At 55.9% G+C, this 20,841-nt stretch overlaps 1 protein-coding gene across 21 annotated transcripts in view; it reads left to right on the plus strand.

Moving 5' to 3' along the window:
* The window catches only part of DYSF (dysferlin), a 204,191-nt gene that overhangs the window by 92,102 nt on the left and 91,248 nt on the right, over positions 1-20,841 (plus strand). For all 21 annotated transcript variants that reach the window (XM_032352429.1, XM_032352420.1, XM_032352432.1 and 18 more), the window contains 8 exons: positions 1,246-1,438; positions 3,712-3,867; positions 7,216-7,347; positions 7,437-7,603; positions 8,446-8,560; positions 8,846-8,951; positions 9,229-9,371; positions 11,014-11,187. In XM_032352429.1, the coding sequence (XP_032208320.1) occupies positions 1,246-1,438; positions 3,712-3,867; positions 7,216-7,347; positions 7,437-7,603; positions 8,446-8,560; positions 8,846-8,951; positions 9,229-9,371; positions 11,014-11,187 (1,186 nt within the window). The remainder of the gene's footprint in view (positions 1-1,245; positions 1,439-3,711; positions 3,868-7,215; positions 7,348-7,436; positions 7,604-8,445; positions 8,561-8,845; positions 8,952-9,228; positions 9,372-11,013; positions 11,188-20,841) is intronic.

The following is a 20,841-nucleotide window of genomic DNA, read 5'->3' on the forward strand; positions in this document are numbered from 1 at the left end:
CATCCGCGGCACCCTCGGGGCAGTAAATATTATATTACTACAGGGTGTGCAGTACGTGACCTGAGACAGGCCCCGGGGCTTAAGTTTCCCGAGATGGAGTTTGCGTACTGCTCCCCCCACCCTAAAAATTCAATTAAAAAAAATAACAGGAAAAATGTAGTGCGCCGAGGGCCTGCCAGAGCGGTGTATCTGGCGGCGGCGGTGCCGCTGCGCTCCGGCGGTAATTGGTTCTGCATAGCTCGGGGAAATTGGCAGAAAAATAAATCAGCCGGGAGCCGGAGTCGAGACGCTGCGGGGAGGGGAGTGTGAGCTGGGGGGGGCTGCAAGTGGTGGGGGCAGAGCTGGTGGAGCGGGTTTGACTGATGTCCTGTTTGGGAGTCAAGGGCTCCGTGGGGGTGGGGCGGGGGGGGGTGGAGCAGGCCCCCACCCCCAGCAGGGATCACCTAGAGGGCTCCTGCAGGGTGAGGGAGAGCACAGACGCCCCCTTCCCCTTCCACGTGACCCTGCGTGTGTATTGACTGACCCCCGGAGGAAGAGCCTGTGAAGGAGGACTTCTGGGGAGCCCATGGGGGGCAGGGTGGGTCAGAGTTCCGTGTCTCCCAACAGGATGGAGTTTAAACTCAACCCCCACGTGGGGCCTATGGTGGGGTTTCTGGGGCTACATGTACCCCCTACCTCCTCCTCCATAGGCTTCCCGAATGGAGGGTTCTGGGAGGGGTGTCCTGGGGCTGCCCCAGGTCGGCACAGCTGTACTGCTGGCTGCCGGCCTCCCCACAGCGTCTGCAGTGGCTTGTCAGGGGTCCATAAATTTCCTTCCTGAAGAACGCGTGAGTGCAACAGAACGGGTTCATTTCAGCCCAGGGCAACTTAGTACTCTGGCCTCTGCTTTAGGAAGATGCAGGGGGCACAGAGGGACCTGTTGGGCCCTCTGAGGGCTTGCGGTCGTTGGGACAGAGGGGACACCTGGGCCAAAGAACTCCTAAGTCCCAAACAGGAGCCTCTTGAAGAGAGGGTTGAGGGACTTCCGAGCAGGAGGCCTGAGGGCCTGTGTAGTTAGGGAAGGCTTCCTGGAGGTGAGGAGGGAGCAGGTCCCATAGAGAGATGGGTCAGGCTGGAGAAAGCACCTAGGGCCCATGGAGTCCCCTGCAGGCAGGCTGAGGGTGTGGGGTTTGTTTGGGGTGGGGTGAGGGCTGTCTGTGCACGGGTGTGTGTGCTGGGCTCATCCCGTCTGTCTGTCCCTCACAGCCAACCCCTAGGTGATGTCCACGAGATACCCTCTGCCACCCACCTAGACCAGTACCTGTATAGGCTGCGCAGCCGACACCTGAACCAGATGACTGAGGCAGCGCTGGCCCTGAAGCTCGGGCATGGTGGGCTCCTGGCTGCCCTGGAGCAGGCTGAAGACTGGCTGCTGCGTCTGCGCGCCCTGGCTGAGGAGGTAGGAAGCCCTGGAAGGTGTCCTTCTTCCTGCTTGCAGACATCAGAACTGGGAGGGGCATGGGGACGGTCTGGACCCTGATCCGACCCCGACTCTGTCACTGGGTGAGCTTGGACAGGTGACTCAGTGTCCCCTATTTGCATCAGGGGGAGAGAGGATGCAACCGGACACTGGGTGTTACGGGGCCTCGCTGAGAGCCTGGTGTGCAGCCGGTGTTCTGTCAGTGCCCCCCTCACGGGCTCAGTACATGTGTTTAATCAGTGTCACTAAAGTACATCAGAGGCGGAGCTGGGACCAGAACCCTGGAGCGCCTGGCTCTGGGTCCAGTACTGGGGCCTGCTTCCCCAGTGACCCAACTTCTCCCTGCCAACCAGGACCTGTCTGCCCATGGCCTCAAACCTGCCTCTCTGGGGCCACTCTACTTCTTGCTGTCCTGGATGCCTCCCAGCCCCAGGCCTCAGGAGGCTGTATTTGCAGGAACTGTGTCCTACCTAATCAGAGAGAAGTGGCAGCCTTTTGTTCCCACCCGTAGACCACCCTCCTCCTTGCCCCAGGTCCGATGTGCACCCCGCCCCAGTTCCCAAGGCAAGCAAGTCTTCCATGGGTTTGTCCAGAACAAGGACAAGGTTCTGCTCATGCGTCATGGGCAGACCAGCTACTGCCCACTCCAACCAGAAGTGTGTGGCCCCCTACGGAGGCAGTAGGGTGGTAAGGAAGGATCTCTCCAGAAGGAGTGTGGGGGCCCAAGAGGGTCTTTTGGAAGAGCGAGTTGTTGAAGAGGAGAGAGGGGTGCAGGAGGTAGAATGCTGCTCAGAAGGGGAAAACAGCCCAAGAAGTTGATCTCTGAGAGTCAGCCTTAGACTTGTCCCTGATCAGGTCTTTGAACATGTGGCTGGCTACCTGGGGAGAACACTGTTGCTCAGCCACAGGCTGACCCCGTGCAGTGGCTACAGACCATTCTCTTGGGCTGGTCAAAGGCTGCCTTCCATCATCTTGGCCCAGATGGTCCCAGGACTCTGAGCACAGACTGGGAAGGGTTAAGGTCCAATGGGTGCTCCTGACCGCAAGGGACCCCAGAGAGCGTCTTTCTCAAATTTGAATGTGCATCAGAATCCCCTGAAAGGTTTGTTTACTTTTTTTTAAAGATTTTATTTATTTATTTGACAGACAGAGATCACACGTAGGCAGAGAAGCAGGCAGAGAGAGAGGGGGAAGCAGGCTCCCTGCGGAGCAGAGAGCCCGATGTGGGACTCCATCCCAGGACCCTGAGATCATGACCTGAGCCGAAGGCAGAGGCTTAACCCACTGAGCCACCCAGGTGCCCTTCCCCTGAGAGGTTTATTAAAACAGGTTACATGCCATGTCTGACCCTGCATGTCAGAGGAGGTAGAGCCTGAGGATTTGCATTTCTAGCACATTACCAGGAACTGCTGTTGCTCTAGGGACCACGCTGGTATTGCGGTTGGGAACCGCTATTTGGAGGCAGAAAAACCTGGTTGGCTCTTACTCTCTTTGAGCTTGAATTTTCTCACCTGGCAAATGGGGCTGCCTGTCCTTGCTGCAGGGAGTAGGTGAAACCATGAAATGCCCCATTGAGCCTCCAGGGGCATGAGCTCTCAGCCATGGCCGTGGCCCTTGTTAGAGACCCAGAGCCACCTCACTGAGCACGCTTTGCTCAGTAACCTTGGAAGCAGGTGGGCTGCACCCAGCAGTTTTCACTCAGAGTCACTGGCTCTCAGGAGCTCAGGCCTTGCAGTTCTGTTCTGGGCTAGTCACCATTTCCAGAGCCTGCGATCATGAGGCCCGGTAACAGACCAGACTCCACAAGTCCCTGCTATGAGAGTTGGGAGAGTGTCCTTTGGGAAGGGACACACCTGGGGATTCACTGCTACTCTCAGGGGTGAAGAAGCTTTTTAAGTGTGATGTCGTCTCTCCGGTCAAATCAAATCCTCTAGTCCCGGCACCCCCCGGGAGCATCTCTCTGCCCAGTGGAGGGGATCTGAGAAGATAAGCTCTGGTCTCCAGGCAGGAGTGTCTCTTCCCAGAAAACGTGAACCCAGCTCCGTGAATTTTTGGCAGGCTCCTCATGTGAGTGGAGGCAGCCTCATGCCCTGTGCTTGGGGGCGGCTAGCCGTGGAAGACAGAGGGGCCCAGCCACCCAAGGAGGCTCTTGGGGGTAGGCCGTGGGGGAGCTGGAAGCTTGGAGGGAAGGTGGCTGCTGGTGGGCCGTGGGGCATGGGCCTCCCCAACTCTGAATGCTGCCCTCTCTCCAGCCCCAGAACAGCCTGCCTGACATCATCATCTGGATGCTGCAGGGAGACAAGCGGGTGGCGTACCAGCGGGTGCCTGCGCGTGACATCCTCTTCTCCCGGCGGGGCGCCAAGTACTGCGGCAAGAACTGTGGGAAGCTGCAGACGCTGTTTCTCAAAGTGGGTTCCTTTTCCTTAAGTCATGATCATATCTTCTTCCAGGAAGTGCCCTTCCCCTTTCGCGTCTCCTTCCGGTCTCCATCCGGTTGAGAGTCTGTAGCCTCTCAGAGGGCTTGGTGTAAAATCATTTCCCTTCAGGTCCTTGCACCCTGCACACCTGGGCTAGGAAGCTGGCAGGTGAGAGCTGGAATCCCGGGGTGCTGGAAATGAATGAGGCAGGGTCTTGCCCACTGCTCCCCACCCCCAGGCTGTCTGGGGGCGGGGGCTGACTTCTGAGGCTGTTCTCAATCCCATAGCCAGGTCTCTGGTAGGGGGTTTAGCCCTCAGCCTCCACCCCAGCCTCTGAGAGCCCTGGTATAGACCTCCTTGCCCTGCCGGAGAGCTTTGACTCCAGCTGGAGTCATGCTCATGTTCAAGTTCTTCACGGTGGGAAGGCTGGCGTCAGGGCACTGAGGGCGCCTGTGGCTCTGGCCCATCTGAGAGCTGGAGGTGAGGAATCCAGGACCCCTCATGTTGTCCTGCCTGCATCTCGCCTCCCCTTTCTCCTCCTTCAACCCTGACCTTTGTTCCCCGTCTGTCTTCTTTTAGGGTACTGGCCAGCCTTGGGCTGGGTGACAGGGATGTGAGCAGGTGCCTGAGCGTGCCCTCTCCTCCTCTCTGGGTTCACGTGGGGACATGGAGCCAAGGTTTTGTGGTGGGGGTACTGTGGCCTGGTGTCCAGGACACAATTCAGGGAAATCCCTCCTGTGCTGTGACTGCCCAGGCCCCAGGGGAGGGTCCCTGTTTGGAGGGCTGTCACTGAGGCTGTCCTGCAGGAGGAGTAGCGCTCACTCCAGAAGGCTCTCTTGGCATTTTAAGCTGCCTGGCCTTCAGCCCGGCTGGCCCATTTTCCCCAGCCCCTTGCTCTCAGCCTTCCCTTCCCGGCCCCTCCTTCCATCCACACCAGGGACCAGCTCCTGCCTCTCCTCTTCCAGGAAGTCGTTGTTGGCTAGCCTTAGCCTCAAACCTCTGAGTGCCTGTCGGTCAACCCATTCATATACCGGCTGGTCTTTCTTGTCCTGCCCTGGGCTGGAGAGAGAGGGTAGGTTTCAATAGTACAGCATGTGTGGACAGGTGGCAGGGTTGGCTGGGAAGCCTGTGTGGCAGTGGGTAGGTTGCCTGACCTCTCTGAACGGCTAGTTGTCTTCTCACCTATAACACGAGCATCAGGCTGCCCACTTCACAGGTGTTGAAGGTTGGAACTAGGTGACACAGGTCATGGGTCTTGGTTAAATGAGGTGATCAATGAGTATCAGTTTCTCTCCCCTCTTGTCCCCTTTTTCTTCTGGAGTGCTTCCTTGCTTCCTGGAGACAGGTATCTTTCCACCAGCACGACTAGAGGTGAGGTGATAACCTGGACCCCAGGTCACTGGAGAGACCAGCCCCCCCTCGCCTGCCTCCATGCTATCTGGGGCAGGTCCCCTGTGCTTTCCTCACCTCCTAGCCTCCCACCTTTCTGTTTCCTCAGCCAGCTCCTTGCCAAGCCGGGCAGAAGGGCAAGGAGGTTGAAGAGCTGACACTTCGCAGTGGGGCTCACCAGGGAAGGCTGTCTGGCTAGAGCTCACTTGAGTAGGATGAGCTTCAAGCTCTGACCTCTCGGCCCTACATCCTTGGGGAAACACAAACTGAAAAATTTTCCCTGATTCCAAGCAAAAAAAAAAAAGAGATATAGAATTGTTTCTCGAAGTCTTCCCCACTGAGTTTATGAGCCCCGCCAGTAGCTCCTGAGCAAGTTGTACAAAAATGTTGGCAGCAAGCAGAGACCAAGAAAACATTGGTGTTTCTTAACTTAAACCAAAGTTGGAAAAAATGAGCACCAGTAGAGAGGGAGAGGAGCCCCAAACTAGACATTTCTTTATTTGCTGTTGCTATTTTGGGTCCGGCAGGCTGGCCCCGTCTGGGGGAGGGCAGGGGAGAGACTAGGGGTGGAGGGGGAAGGGGGGGTCAGGCATTCCTGCCATCTCCCTGGGGCTGGTGGTTTGGAGGGAAAAAGGCCACTCACCACCCCAGGGAGGAGACCGCTGAAGTGAACGGTCATGGGAGGTCGCCAGGGGGTGACATGCGGGGTCAGGCCTTCCTCCAGGCTTCACCGAGGATGAACCAAAAGCAGAGAGGCTGGGTGAAGGGGGAGACGGTCATTGCCTTGGCATGCCCCGCACCCCTTCCTTTTCCCCTTACCTGGCATGGCTCTCCCTCTGGGGATCCGGGCCTCCCGAACCTGCTGGCAACCTCTTACTTAGTCACCCCCGCTTCCCTCTTCTGAACCCACCAAAGCTCCTTTTTCCTCTCCCTCAGCCCGTGTTACAGAGGACGTACCTACCCCTCCAGGCTCATGCTCATGAGACCTGCGGGCTTAATTGTCTCCTTCCTGGAAGGGACAACGTGTGGTCGGGAGAGGGAGGCGCTCCGGCTCGTCAGGCCACAGCTGACTGTTGATTTCAGTCAAACGGTGAAGTAGTTGTGGAGAATAAGTGTTTCATGTTGGGCTGTCGTGGTTATTCCATTTTGGCAGAGCTTCTGAAAGTTTCAAGGTAATAAGCGATTGAGGACCAGTGACGAGTGGCTAACATGCTGATAAGCGCTTGAAAGGGTAGTGATATCAGATGGTAGGCTCACATCTAGCCAAAACAAAAATAACAAAAATACCCCTCCCCCCTCCCCCCCCAAACCCGAGGTGGGGTGGAAAAAAAAAAACACCAAACTGCAAATTAAGGAGGAGGTCTCAACCTCTTCCTCTTCCAGTCCTGGATCATTGTATCTCCTTCAGAGATACACGTTCTAGATTCACGTTCAGAGATTAACGTTCTAGAACTGCACTGTCCAGTATGGCCACCGTAAGAGGCCATTTGCATTTCAAATAATTAGAATGACATAAAACTAAGAATTTAGTTCCCCAGTCACCCTGCTGCTTTTCGAGGGCTCGATCACCGCATGGGGCTAGTGCTACAAGATTGGACCGTGATATAAATTGTTTTGTAGCAGAAAGTTCCATTGGGCAGGGTCATTCTAGAAGAGAACAGAAATGGAGACATGGTGGGAGAGGGGAGAACGGGGGATTCGGGTCTCAGCCTGGCTCGGCTTTGCAGAGACCATCAAGTTGGGGATGAAGCAGTCTTCTTTGGAGAGAACTGGAATCTTGGCAAGTGTGGAGAAGGCTTTTTAATTATACACTCCCTTTCTGTGAATTCTGGAAAGTCCTCCAAAATGACACATATCTAGGCATCAGGCTGCTATGCCCAGTCCCTGCCACGGTGGAGACATCCTGATCTTAAAGGTGATCCTGGCTTTCTGTCTTTCTCTGGTACGCAGTACCCCATGGAGGGGGTGCCCGGAGCCCGGATGCCGGTGCAGATACGGGTGAAGCTCTGGTTTGGGCTTTCTGTGGATGAGAAGGAGTTCAACCAGTTTGCTGAGGGGAAGCTGTCTGTCTTTGCTGAAACCGTGAGTGCCTGCCAGCCTGCACTTGCCTGCCTGCTGCTCCCCAAGCTGCTCTGGACCCCACTTACTTCTCTTTATTACTTGCTCCCCAGTATGAGAACCAGACCAAACTGGCCCTCGTTGGGAACTGGGGCACGACAGGCCTCACCTACCCCAAGTTTTCTGATGTCACGGGCAAGATCAAGCTCCCCAAGGATAGCTTCCGCCCCTCAGCTGGCTGGACCTGGGCTGGAGACTGGTTCGTGTGTCCAGAGAAGACGTGAGTCAGGAGCAGGGAGGATGGGGGTCCCCCTCTGCCCTGGTCCCTTCTCTGAAAGGCCACGGTCCTGTTAATGTTTCTGCTTGCTCCTCTTGCCTGTAAGCTGGACACAGGGGCTCCCACCTGAACTCTTCCAGGGCTGGGGGCTTGCTAGGTGCCATTGTTTCTGGAAAGGCTCCAACAATGGGAAAGTCCTTTACTATTGAACTAGTTGGTCTCTGTTTGACTTTGCATCCCTTCTTTGCAACCTTCTTCTCCCAGAGGCCACAGCCTGGTTCCTCCTCCCCGTGTTAACCCTTCCCATGCCCGAGGAGCCTCCTCTCTCTCTGTGCTTCTCAGAACAAGGCCATCCTGCCCTAAAATCGTCCCCACCCCTTTTTCCTCTCCTTTCTTTCCTGTTTGGTTGATGTTCAATACCTGAGGTTCTTTGCTTTTCTTCATTTAAAGTGAAGCATAGCATATATTATACTAAGTCCACGAATCTTAAGTGTGCAGCTTGATCACACTTTACCTTTCAACAACTGTCTACCTGTTGAGCATCAACGACCCACCAGGCTTTTGGTTTCTTTGGTTCCCTTTCTCTTTTTGGTGTCTTTCTCTTTCTGTATCTTGGGTGCCGGCATGTTTTTCTGTCCGGGAGTATCTTTAGGACCCCCTGAGTGTCCTTTTGCTTTATCTGCCTTGACTCTCTGCCCCTTTTCCCTCTCCTTTCTACCCTTTTGTTGTTGGTGGGATAAGGCTGAGGCAGGAGGCTTGGCCGAGGCCCCAGGACTGCTCTGCTGGAGGGGGTGGGGGGATCTCTTCAGCAGAGCTTCTAACCCTCCCCCCACCCCCACACCCAGGCTGCTCCATGACACCGATGCGGGCCACCTGAGTTTCGTGGAGGAGGTGTTTGAGAACCAGACCCGGCTCCCTGGAGGCCAGTGGATCTACATGAGCGACAACTACACGGATGTGGTGAGTGGTTGCACCAGTGATAGGTGGACTTTGATTTCCTGGGGTCCTGGACCTTGGGGCTCAGGAGGGACCCATTGGCTCGGAGGAGGTAGGATGTTTTCTCCCCTGCTCCCATGTCCCCATCTTCACGCTCTGGTTTCCAGAGAGATGATGTGAGGTCCAGGGAGGGAAGGACGCTGATCTGGGGTCCCACCTGGGGCTTCAAGGATGTGTGTTATCAAGTTGCATCTCTTCTGCTGCCCTGATGACATCTGTCTCTGCTGACGCTTGCCTGTGTCACTCTAGAATGGGGAGAAGGTGCTTCCCAAGGATGACATTGAGTGCCCACTGGGCTGGAAGTGGGAAGATGAAGAGTGGTCCACAGACCTCAATCGGGCCGTTGATGAGCAAGGTGGGCAGCACGTGGGGCCTGGTGAGACCCACCCCAGGAAGCTCAAGAGGCATGCTGGGGACACCTGAGTGCAAGGCCTCATGCCGTGGGGCACTTGCCTTCACTGGGCTTCTTCCTCTGGGGGACTTCCTGGATTAGCCCTCACCTATGACTGCAGAATAAGTCAGATTAAATCAGTGGTCCCTCATGAGCTGTGACCGTGTCTCGGAGGGAGAAATAGCCTCTGCAAGGATGCGGGGGGTGGCCAGGCAGTGACCGACAGGAGCCCTTCCTCCAGGCTGGGAGTACAGTATCACCATCCCCCCGGATCGGAAGCCGAAGCACTGGGTTCCTGTCGAGAAGATGTACTACACACACCGGCGGCGACGCTGGGTCCGCCTGCGCAGGAGGGACCTCAGCCAGATGGAGGCTCTGAAGCGGGTGAGTCCAGCAGATGGTGTGGGGGTGTGGGGGAGGCCCTGGCTGGGGGAGACCTGCTGGGCACATGTGCATGCCTGTGTGCACAGACACATGGGTGGGTGCTCAGGACACGTATAAGGCACATGGGTTCCCTCCAGATGCTCATGGATGACGCCCAGGCCATGCCAGCTGCTCACAGGTCACAGCACCAGTGCAGGTCATACCAGTCCATGCCAGATGCTCACGTACAGAAAAGCCCCGGGCGTCCATGACTGTGCAAGGAGATAGTACTTGGGATCACACATCAGACCCAGAAGGCACCAAGACCTGCAGAGATGGGGTCTGTGGCCTGGAGTCTGAGACAGGGGTTTGGCTGCATGGAGCTTCCTGAAGCTGGCGCTCGGGGGCTTGGAGCCAGGATGCAGGCTCAGGCCAAGTCGGTTCTGGTGTGAGCTGTGGTGTGGAGGGGGTGCACCCTGGGGCACCAGAGACTCGTCTTCACCTGGAGGCGAGGGGCTGGGGTCTGTATGCCCTCAGTTGTGTCATTGGCTGTGGTTGCCACGGTGTACGTGGTGCGAGCCCACATGTTCATGGATGCGCCCAGCTACCCCCAGGACAGAGGCATGGAGTGGGCACATAGGAGTGAACACAATGATGCACCCGCTCTTGAAGACCCCCAGAGACCCATGTCCTGCACAGTCTCGGTGCCTGCCTTCCTGGTCCCTCTCGTGTCCTGTTCTTCTTTCTTAAGCATACATTTGAATTGTGGCCTAAGAACCAGGCCTCCCTCAATCCAGGAATAGCCTTTGGCATGACTAGATTTCTTCCTTTCTTTCTGGGCACAGAGAATCTAGAGAGAGATGTCACTGGGTCCAGACAGAAGCAAGGTTTTAGGGCAACATTAACCGGACAGACTTTACTCTCCCTGTAGGGGAACCCAGTGGATGGAGGCCAGCCTTGTCAGGCAGGGGGCCTCATCCGCTCCATCACCCCCAACATCCTTCCTGGAGAGGGAGGCAGCTGCCCTCCAGAACTGGCTTCTGTTGCTTAGTTCATGGCTGGAGTGCTAGGGGCACCTGAGGACAGTGTCAGGTCATCAGCTGGATAGAAAGGGGATTCCAGGCCTCCCTCCACGCCTAGGAAAGGGTCTCCTAGAGGAAATGGGGCAGTGGGGAGGGGACCCTCCACAGCTGACCTAGGCCTAGCCTCAGGGAGAAACAGCTGGAGTCGGGAAACAGAATCTTCATTGACCCACTTCTATTTTTATAAGCTGGGATGTGAAGAAGAAAAAGGAAATGACAAGAAAACCTTGGATTCATGAAATCCACCCGTAATCCAAGTAAACAAACAAACCCAAAGCCGAGGGTTTTCCTTGCTGCTTTAGTCTACCTGCCCTCTCTGGCTCCTCGGATTCCCGCAGCCCAGGGAACCTTTTCCCTCCTGATTTTCTGACTCGGACTCTTGTCTTTGCAGAAGCTGTTCAGAGGCCCCCTCTTCCAGGTGGCCTTCCCAGCTGTTCCCACCTGGAGGGTGCTGCTGTGGAGTGGGTGGGGAATCCTGGAGGGCAGGCTGGAGAGGGGAGAGGCGCTGCAGGAGCCCAGCTCGAGGTCTCCCCGTGGGGCCGCCAAGCAGTGCCTGAGTCTATCCTGTTCTCCCCACGCAGCACAGGCAGGCGGAAGCGGAGGGTGAGGGCTGGGAGTATGCCTCACTCTTCGGCTGGAAATTCCACCTGGAGTACCGCAAGACAGATGCGTTCCGCCGCCGCCGCTGGCGCCGCCGCATGGAGCCGCTGGAGAAGACGGGCCCTGCGGCTGTGTTTGCCCTTGAGGGGGCTCTGGTATGTCCCTGGGCCTATGGTGGGTCAGTGAGGTGCAGCTTGCTTCCCCGGGGCTGTTCATGCTGGAGCGGGAGCCCCCAAGATGGGACTTGGGATGGAACACTAGCTGGTCACCTTAGCTTCAGTTCCTTTGCAGTTGCCCATGGGGAAAGTGGATGGCCGTCTGGGTGTCCTCCTATCGTAAAACAGCCGCACTCCTGGCACCGGGAGATGTGCTATTGCTTTGTGCAGTCAAGATGGGAGCAGACAGAGAGGGTCTTGGTCAGACCAATGTCACAGGTCTGCCCTCTGACTGGAGCCAAGGGACCTGGTTCTTCTCAAAGAAGCTGGCTGCCAATGGGGTGGGTCTGAGAGGCTTTGACCTAGCCCCCAGAAGCAGCCAGAGAGGTCTAATGACTCCTGAATGTTCTTGGTTGGATGGGAGTCCTCCTTGGTTGGACAGAAGCCGTCTCATGGCATCCCTGAGATTCTGGGAGAGAGATGTACCTCAGAAACTAAACCTCAGGCTGGTGGTCCTACCATAGAGTACACTTTCAGGGGCCAGTAAAATTGGGGTCATCTCCAGGGTACCATGGTCTGGCTGATGTGTTACCCCCGAAGATGAGCAGGCCCATCCTGGACAGTCTGAGTAGGGCCATTCTCCAGCCTGTTTTGGTCTGGAGATTCCTGAAGGTGGGAGGAGATGCCCAGCATGAGGTCCTTCTGCTGAAATCCAGGGAGGACTGCCCAGGCTCTGGGGCTTTGGGCTGTGACTCAGAGAGCAAGTCCCACAAGCTTCAATAGCTGATGGGACCTGAGTGTGTCTATACGCACCAGTTGTGTGTGTGTTTCTGTGTGTGAATGTACGTGAGGACTTGGTCGGAGAGAGAAGTGGTGGGGCTTTGCCCTGAGCCAGGGAGCACAGAGGGCAGGCCTAGGATCTGACAGGATGGATACGGGGAAGGTAGTTGAGATTGGTGGTGGCCCGAGGTGAGGGGGTTCCATCCCTTAGGCCTTGATAGTGGACCAGCTCCGGGGTGGCAGTGTTGGAGAGGAAACCCTCCGGGGACCAGATAATCTCAGATGTCTGATGATGTCTTGGGGCCAAGTTGTGAGGGGGCTGGAAGGAGAGAGCAGAGCTCCAGGTTGCTGGGCTCGTGCTCAGGCTGGGTGGGAGGAAACTGCTGCCCCCGCTGGAGCAGCCTCAGCTAAGGTCTTGTGGGGCAGAGGTGGTATGCATTGGCTCCCTTTGTCCTCTCAGAAAGGGCCTGGCTTGGGCACAGGGCAGGGCCTAGGGGTGGTCTTGCGGCTCCAGCTGAGGGATGGGGGAATAAAGGCCTTGGCAGAGCTCAGAGTCAAGGTCTGAGAAGCCTGAGTAGAAACCCTAAGCAGCAGAAACTCAGTGAAATGGACTACAGAGAGAAAAGGAGTTTAAGGCCTCAGACGGACAGGAGAACTGGAGCTGGGACTCTGTCTTGGCCTCGTTCTCAAACTGGCTCTCTCTGGGTGGTAACAAAGATGGCACTGACATCAACTTTACAGTCAGCAAAGCCTTGTGGGTAAAACAGCACAGCCCACCTGGCATCTTCTGTTTCCCTCACAGCTGGAGACCACAGAGAGGAGAGTGCTGTTTTCTCCATAATGCTGTGACAGCCTTGGGTGTGACTGACTGGCTCTCAGGGTCATGTGCCCATGCCAGCCCGAGTGTGAGGAGTGGAATGTTCTGATTGGTCACTCCAGGTCATGCCCCTTTTTGGTAGTTGACAGCACCATCAGAATGGGGAGGAGGACATCTGGAAAGGAAAAAAATGAAAAAACAAAAAAAACCCACAAACAGTGCTGGGCAAAGAGCTACTGATGGTGGCTCAGGACTCTGTTCAATGAGCAATAGGGAGCTGGTGTGGATTGTTGAGCAGAGGAGTGCTCTGGTCAGAGCCAGGGTTCAGGGCCTTTAGTCAAGTAGCTGTGGAAGCTGGTTGGGTGGAAGAGTGGAGACCATCGGGAGACTCCCTGGAGTCTTGGTTAGTGGTCTGGGATGAGGTGACCATCTGGGGTGGGAGCTGGGGGCCAGGGTAGAGGGGAGTACAGTGGCAAAGTTTGGGGAGTGTCAGATGGGCCCACAGGCTCTGCTGGGTGCGTGGTAGGGCTTCTCCCATCGCCGGGCCGCAGGGCGGGTTGGGTGGGCCTGGGGCCGCAATGAGTTCATGGTTGGCCCTGGCAAGTCTGACACATGGTTGAGTGCTGTGTGAAGAAGGCGGATCTGGTAGCTGCTTGCCAGGCCGCCCAGGGCAGGGAGGCCAGGGCCGTGGGAGAGAGGACGTGAGACCGGAGGAAGCCAGAGACACATGGACGGCAGCGCGGATGGGTTCTGGGGCTGGCCAGGATCTGGGGGAAGAAGATGAGCAAGGCTGGGGACCCACTGCCAAGCTTTCATGGCTCGGTGACTTGGAGAATGAAGGGGGGCACTTCCCAGAAACAGAGAAACCAATCCGTTTGTTCTTTATGTGGGAGAAAGTGTTGCGAGGGAGCACTGAAATCCAATGTCAAGTCCACAGACGTGGGGAGGTGGTTGATGGAGAAGCAGATGGGCCTCGCCTGTGATAGTAGAAACCAACATAGTGAAGCCCTAGGAGTCCTGGGGGAGCTTGGCTGACACAGAGAACCAGAGGCAGACAGTGGTTGGAGAGGCTGGATCCCACAGACCTGCATCAGGAGGACACAGTTTGGGAAAGCCTTTAGGTTTGGCCAGCATTTGGACAGGGCCATGGGCCCGTTGGACAGTAACTATCTGGACCAGTCTGCTCCAGTGAATCCAACCTCCATCAGTACCAAGACACGCGCACGCACACACGCACACACATGCAAACACACACACACATGCACACCCTCTCCTTCACAGTCTCCTAGATGTGCTCCTGTCCCCACATCTGCTGTCCTTTGTCCTAGGAGGTACTGATGGCCCAGCAAGGCACTGGGACTAATGTCCAGCCTGCATCTTGGGAACAGATGGTAGGGTTCTCTGGGTGCCTGAACCCTGCTGCCATCTCGGGGGCTGGCCTTGCCCATTGGTCACTGATGTCTGCTGATCGTCTTGGCCGGAGGATGGTGGGATAGGCAAGTTTTCTGAGTGGAGCAGGTCTGGTCTGAATTCTGCTGGCTGTGCTTCATAGCTGTGGACAGGTCACTTACCCCTTCTGCAACTCTGTTAACACATCTGCATCCTAGAGTCATTGTGAGGGGAGCTGTGACACACGTAAGGAAGTGCTTCTCAGGCTGAGTGAACATAGGAGTGATGTGGTGTCGGGGGGGGGTGTGTCTTGTTAAAATGCCTACTTGGGGTTCTGTGTCTGGGTGAATCTGGGAGTCTGCATTTCTAAGAGGACTCAGGTGACGCTCATGCTGCCAGTCCAAGGACCATCTTTGAAGGGTGAGGATGTGAAGCATGTTGGACATCACAAAGATGAGGGGGAGTTGGTCACATCGACCTGCTCCCCCACTTGGATGCCTTACTCAGAGAGGCAGGGCATACCCATGACTAGGGGAAGGTGTGGTCAGGGTCCCAGAGAGGGGAGCAGGAAAGGATGACGTGTTCTCCTTGCTCCCTGGTGAGACAACAGTGATCTTTACTTCTAACGATCCCCTGATCTGATGGTGGAGGCCTGGCCTACGGGGAACTGTTGTCTGATGAGGACGAGAGGTAATCCCATGTGAACACAAATGAATTCTACAAGATCTGCATCTTTGAGGTCCTGGAGGGTAGAATCGGAGTCATTCCAGAATCATGGTGCCGGATGAGGGAGACTTCCTGGGGGAGGGTCTGGGAGGCAGACATCGAAGGAGTCCAGGGAAGCACCGTGGAAGGTGGCCAGGTGGTCTTTCTGGTAACCTGACATTTCGGGATGTCTGGGCCTGAGGACCAGGCCCCTGCTGCCTCCTTGCCTCCTCCCATCCCTCTCCTGGCCCACGGGTCCACCGGCAGGCTGCTCCCTGCCTGCCAGTTTCCCTCCTGAAGACATCTTGCTGGAAGGCAGGCCCCGTCTGCTCATTAGCACGGGCAGTCTTTCCCTGAAACCTTCTGCTGGGGCCAAGCCTGGCTCCCTCCGTGGAGCGGGAGGCCCTGGCTCCGTCTGCTAATCGTCTGCTGTCTCCATCCCGAGCATTATTTTATTTTCGTATTATTCTTTTTCCAGCTAATATCCTGGCATTCCCAAAGACACCGGTTTCATAATCTTCCTGGCGTTCCCAGGGAGCCGGGAAGCAGAGCACAAAGCTGCTATTATAGCGCGTTCCTTCCAGCCTCCCTCTCCTCGCCCCACACCCCTTGCTGCCGCCGCCGCCGGCTCCCACCCAGGCACCCCTTTCCGACGCCACCAGCCTCTCTGGGAACTCTGGTGACGGCTGCTGGGATGAGCTCACAGAATCCATCCTGTCGCCCTTGCCCTGGGCCTGCCCTCCACGCACAAGGATTTTTTTCCAGAGCCCTGCCTCTGTGCTTGGCCCTGAGTGTTAGTTAGGAAGGGTTTTTTTTCTGAGATGCCTGAGCCTGGGCAGGAGGGCAGGAGACGGAGACTCGGCAGCATGTGCTTGGAGCCTTGGAGATTTTTAGAGCTGGAAGGAACTTTCGTGTTTGAAAGGCACTCCCCACCTGGCTTTGGATCCCCTTGAAACTGGAGGTGTAGCTGTGGGTGTGCGGGTGTGATCCGTGTACGCAAGTATGTCTCATGTGGGAGCACATGGCTGAAGTGTGCACACACACAGTATGTGTGCCACAGGCCCGTGTGTGTGATTTGTATGTGCACGTGTGTATGAAGGAGTACGAGGTATGCACATGTGGGATATGTGTGTACGTGCCCGTTGGCATGTGTGTTTGTGATGTGTAAATTCTGGCCTAAGGTCTGTGGTTTTCTTCAGTTCTCAAGGGAATTTGGGAACCCAAAGAGAATAAGAATTACTGAAACCCATCTTACCATGGCCGGAGATTGGGCTGAAAGCTTTCTGTACGTGGTCTCATTTTATCCTCACGGTGACTCCAGAAGACTGGATTCTAATATTATACCCATTTTACAGTTGGAGAGACTGAGGTTCCAGAACTGCATTGTCTAACACGGTAGCCACTAGCTGCTTGAGAAGATTTCAATTTACATTTAAAGTAATTAAAATAAGACCATTTTGTTCCTCAGTCCCACCAACCACATTCCAAGCATTCAGTAGCTACACCATGCTCGTGGTTACCATATTGGACCGTGAAGCTATAGAATGCTTTCACCATTGCAGAAAGTTCTGCCGGGCAGTGCTGTTCTGGAACAACTCCGAGCCCCTAGTATTACTCCAGAAGAAACTGAGCCCTGAGAAGGGGTTTGCCCAGACACATAATGTGAGTCAGTTCTAGAATGAAGGCCATACAATGGGCTCTTCTGTCCTCTGTTCCCAAGTTCATATTCCCATCAGGGCGTAATGTCCTCCTAGAGAAGACCGTCAAGTGAGGGTCCTAGAGAGGGTCCTGGGAAGCTGGCTGGACCCCTCGGCTGTTGGCACCACTTTTTCTGTGTAGCCATGTGGCTTGGCTTCCTTGGAGCAGTGGGGCAGGTAGAGAGGGGCTGGCACTGTTACCCCCACCCCAAGAGGCCTCCTGTTGGTTGTCTGATGTCTGAGTCCTGACCTGAAGTGGAGAGGATCTACGGGGACAGGCCTGAGGATAGGCAGACATGGGCAGCTGGGAGTTGGAAGTGCAGAAAGGGGCATCAGGCAGGGAGAGGCTGGTGCTAGAGAGGAGTAATTTGGGATCTGAGCTGCCAGAAAAGGCAGTGAGATATGGGGGAGGAGGGTAGGGCCCGTTTCTGCACCTGGATGAAGCCCTGCTCTAGGCAGGGTACCCGGGCCTAGTTCCCAGAGTGGCACTTGGACCAACGGCAGCATCTGGGAGGTGAGAGGGGTTGGCTTCATTAAGTAACCCAAATCCCCACTTGGTCTGCATAGACGGGGGAAGCGATTCTATGTCTCCATGGATTCTGTTTCTTGAACATGCTAATTGAGCACCTGTTCTAGACCTGGTTTTGTGCAAGCGGGAGATAACTGAAGACTGGCTGGCCTCTCAAGCAGGGGCCTCCCTGGCCCTCTTGCTGCCCCCCATGGGAAGACCATTTGGGTAATTCCTTTAAATTGGTGGACCCCAGGATCTTTCTGACTCCAGATTTGGACACTGAAGTCTGGAGGGGCCAACGGTGTGTCTATGTACCTGAGACAAAATGCCAGCCCCCAGGCGGACACGGGTGCAGAGGAAGGCATGTCACAGATGGGCAGATGTGGTGGGGCCCCCGTGTGTGTCACTGTACATGCACTGGGATCTGTATCCACAATGGCTAGGGTGACAACTTATTGTACTAATCATGGTGGGAAACGGGCGTAAGCTAGGGCTGTCCCAGACAAAGGGGGATGCACAGTCATCCTAATTACTGAGGCGTTTTGGCGTGGGGCAGAACCTGCTTGAACATTCTCTGCAAACCCCTCATTTGGGTACAGGGAAGTCTAGAGGGGCACGTGCGCGCACACACACTCGTGTACACACAGACGCCTACACCAGCCCACACGTGGCACTGTGGATTCTCTAGGTTTCCTGATTCCATCCCCGAGCTCCCAGGGGGCTGGCCCGTAGTTGTGCAAGGATTTTTGCAGCTGCTTCCAAGCCTCGGCTCCAGCTGTAAATTAAACGGGGTTGCACCCTTGCCTGCTATTCTACTTAAGGCTGCAATCAGCCCTGATTAGGAAGGGAGGTCTGTGTTCCCAAATTCCATCTTTTAAAGTGTTCTCCTCCTTCGTCCTGGCCCTCTAGCCTGTGTGGGGTTTCCCTGGAAGCTGAGGCTGGGCGGCCAGGGCAGTGACGTGGGTCCTGGGCTCCCCAAGGCCACGACTTGGCACTCAGCCCTGTCCCGCCCCGGAGTCCCACTCAGGTGCTGAGTCCTGTTGTGGAAGCCGAAGCCGGGAAGAGCCCGGAGTGGTTGCTGGGGGACACCCCTTCCCCTGCCCCTGGCTCTGCCAGTTAATTTTGTTATGTGACCCTAGGGAAGACATTGACCTCTCCAGTCCCCAGTTTCTTCACTTTCAGGATGGAGCTGATAACAGAGCAAAAACAATAACACCCCCTTCCAGAGCAGGGGTCGGCAAGCCACAGCGTACGAGCCTCGTCTGTCCTCAGCCGTTTTGTGTAGATGGGGCTTTGGTGATGCATGACCAGGCTCATTTGTGTCTGCATTCTGTGGCTGCTGTCCCTTTCTGGGGGCAGCCGAGGAGTTGCAGAAGAGACCACAGGCCCTGCAAAGGTGAACAGATTCACTCTCAGGCTCACTCTGAGCCGCATCTACCAGTCCTCCTAGAGCCTGTGCCTGTGGTGCAAGGCATTACCTCTGCCCTGTTTGTGTATTATCTTCCTTAACGCCCCAGCAGTCCTAGGAGGTGGGGTTTGTTACTACAGATTAGCAAAGGGAGGTACAGAGAAGGCAAGCCATAAGGATTCTAGTAGTGTTTCCTCCCATGAGCACTGAGAAAACTGCTCTGGATAGTGGTGGGGTTGTTCGGGGTCGATAGCATATTACCTGATGTGGCTGTTACCTGGTTGTCGCAGCAAAGCCAGCAGTGAGAAGAGGTCCTGGCAGCTCAGCCTAGGGCGTGCTGGTCAGCGTTTAATAACTGGCTCTCCAGAAAGAAAAAAAAAAAAATCTGAAAACCAAACCCAGTCTGGTTTGTCGTATTTGCTGGTTTCGTGGTGTAAATGTCCCCGCCGTGGCCGGTTGCAAACTAGCAGTGTGACATCCCTGAGAGTGGAGATGGGAGGAGTCGACCAGAGAGCAGGGGGCGGCTGGTTCTGTAGCATTTTCAGCCCACGGATCCGTGAGCTGTATGTAACCTCAGGAGCGGAACAATAGTCAAAAGTCGTAAAATAATTAGGAAGTGATGAGCTCGAGGATTTATTACCTTTTCGAAAAAGATTTATTTATTTATTTTAGAGGGTGGGGGAAGGGCAGAGGGTGAGGGAGAAAGAGACAGAATCCCAAGCAGGTGCTGCACCCAGCACAGAGCCCAATGTGGGGCTTGATCCCAGGACCCCAGCAACATGACTGGAGTCGAAATCGTGAGTCAGACGCATAACTGATTGAGCCACCCAGGCGCCCCATCACCTCTGTTTTAAATTTCTGTAGTTATAAATTTATATGACTTAATTATTACAGATGGCTGTGTTTAACAGCTGCCTTGCAATACACCTGAAAACTTACTAATTTGCTCTTCGGAGCCTGGCAGGCCAGCTCCAGTACTTACTGCTCTGGGTTGGCGGAGGGGGGGTGGGTCCCCCTGGTCCTGTTTACATAAGAGATAAGGGTCCCGTAGTAACATTCTTCCCGTAGTCACCTGTGCTCTCTTGGTTCATCAGGTACTGGCACTGAGCTCTCCTCAGAAGCCAGGAGGGTGGCTGGTCCCCGAAACCCACCTGCTTGACTCTGATGGGACAAAGGGCGTCCCAGTAGCCCCCTGAGCTATCGCCAGAACTCTGTTGCTTCCTTCCTGACCATCACGGCATGGCTGATGGGGGCTTTGTCCTCTGCCTGCTCAGCCCAGGGGACCCTCTGCTCAGCCTATCTTTTTGCTTCAGCCACCGCTGGTCTTGCCCCTTCATTCTCCGTCCTTCCTCGGGGCCTGTACGGAGGAGGCGTCACACCCCTGCCAGAGGGAGGAGGTGTGTGTGTGTGACCGACAACCAGCTGGACAGGAGGAATTTCAGACATGCTAGCGGTCTAGTGCTTGGTCTTGGATCCAATTTAGGTGGGCCGTGGGGTCCCCTTCTTAAGCAGCGTGTTTTCCCAGAAACTGCCCACCTCCTTCTGGTGTGGGGGCCACACCAAGATCCTGGGGCAGGAGTCCTTAGCAGACAAGGTGGGTTTGGCCCCTGGTTCTGGGGACCCCGGGGGCAGCCCTGCACTGTCTGGGAGGGAGAGGGTTCCTTGCACTCCTCAGCTCAGGCTCTTCTCGGGAGCCGCGGCCGCCGGCCGGGCCGTGGTGGGTTGGATGCTGCCCAGTCCCCTGGGCGAGCAGCAGGATCCCTTACATAGCTAGCCCCAGGATGGAGTGTGTGGCCACAGACCACAGTCTGGGAGTCGCATAGGCATGAGCTATCGAGGCAGGAATGTGGCTGTGGGAAACCCAATGCCCGGGGCCTGCTGGGGCTGGGGAAGAGCGAGTGTATGGAGTGGGGTGGGGGGAGAGTGGGTGGACAGAAAGCGAGGCTTCAGCTGCCACTGCGGCCTGGCTCTCTCTGCCCAGGACTCCGAGCGAGAGCAGAAGCAAGCTGGCCTTCCTCTCCTAGCTTGCTGTGCCCCAAATTTGCCCCTTTCGCTGAGTCTTCCCCCGAGCTCTGGGGGGCACAGGCGCCCAGCACTCTGCTGCTCCCCTATGCCAACATTCTTCTCTTTCCCTCCTCCAGGAAGCTTTCCTGAGTGGGACCTTCTGAGGGTACAGCCCATTCTGTTCCACCCCAGACATGGCCCCACAGTGTGTGTGTGTGTGTGTGTGTGTGTGTGTGTGTGTGAACCCCTATCCCTTGTTCTTTCTGTAGTAACAGCTTACTGAAAGAGGGTGCGGTCTGATGTGCATTTTCCTAAACTTTCCCCTGAGACCTGAGGTCTGATC

The sequence above is a fragment of the Mustela erminea genome, chromosome 7, assembly GCF_009829155.1.
Source record: "Mustela erminea isolate mMusErm1 chromosome 7, mMusErm1.Pri, whole genome shotgun sequence".
NCBI classification, from domain to species: domain Eukaryota; kingdom Metazoa; phylum Chordata; class Mammalia; order Carnivora; family Mustelidae; genus Mustela; species Mustela erminea.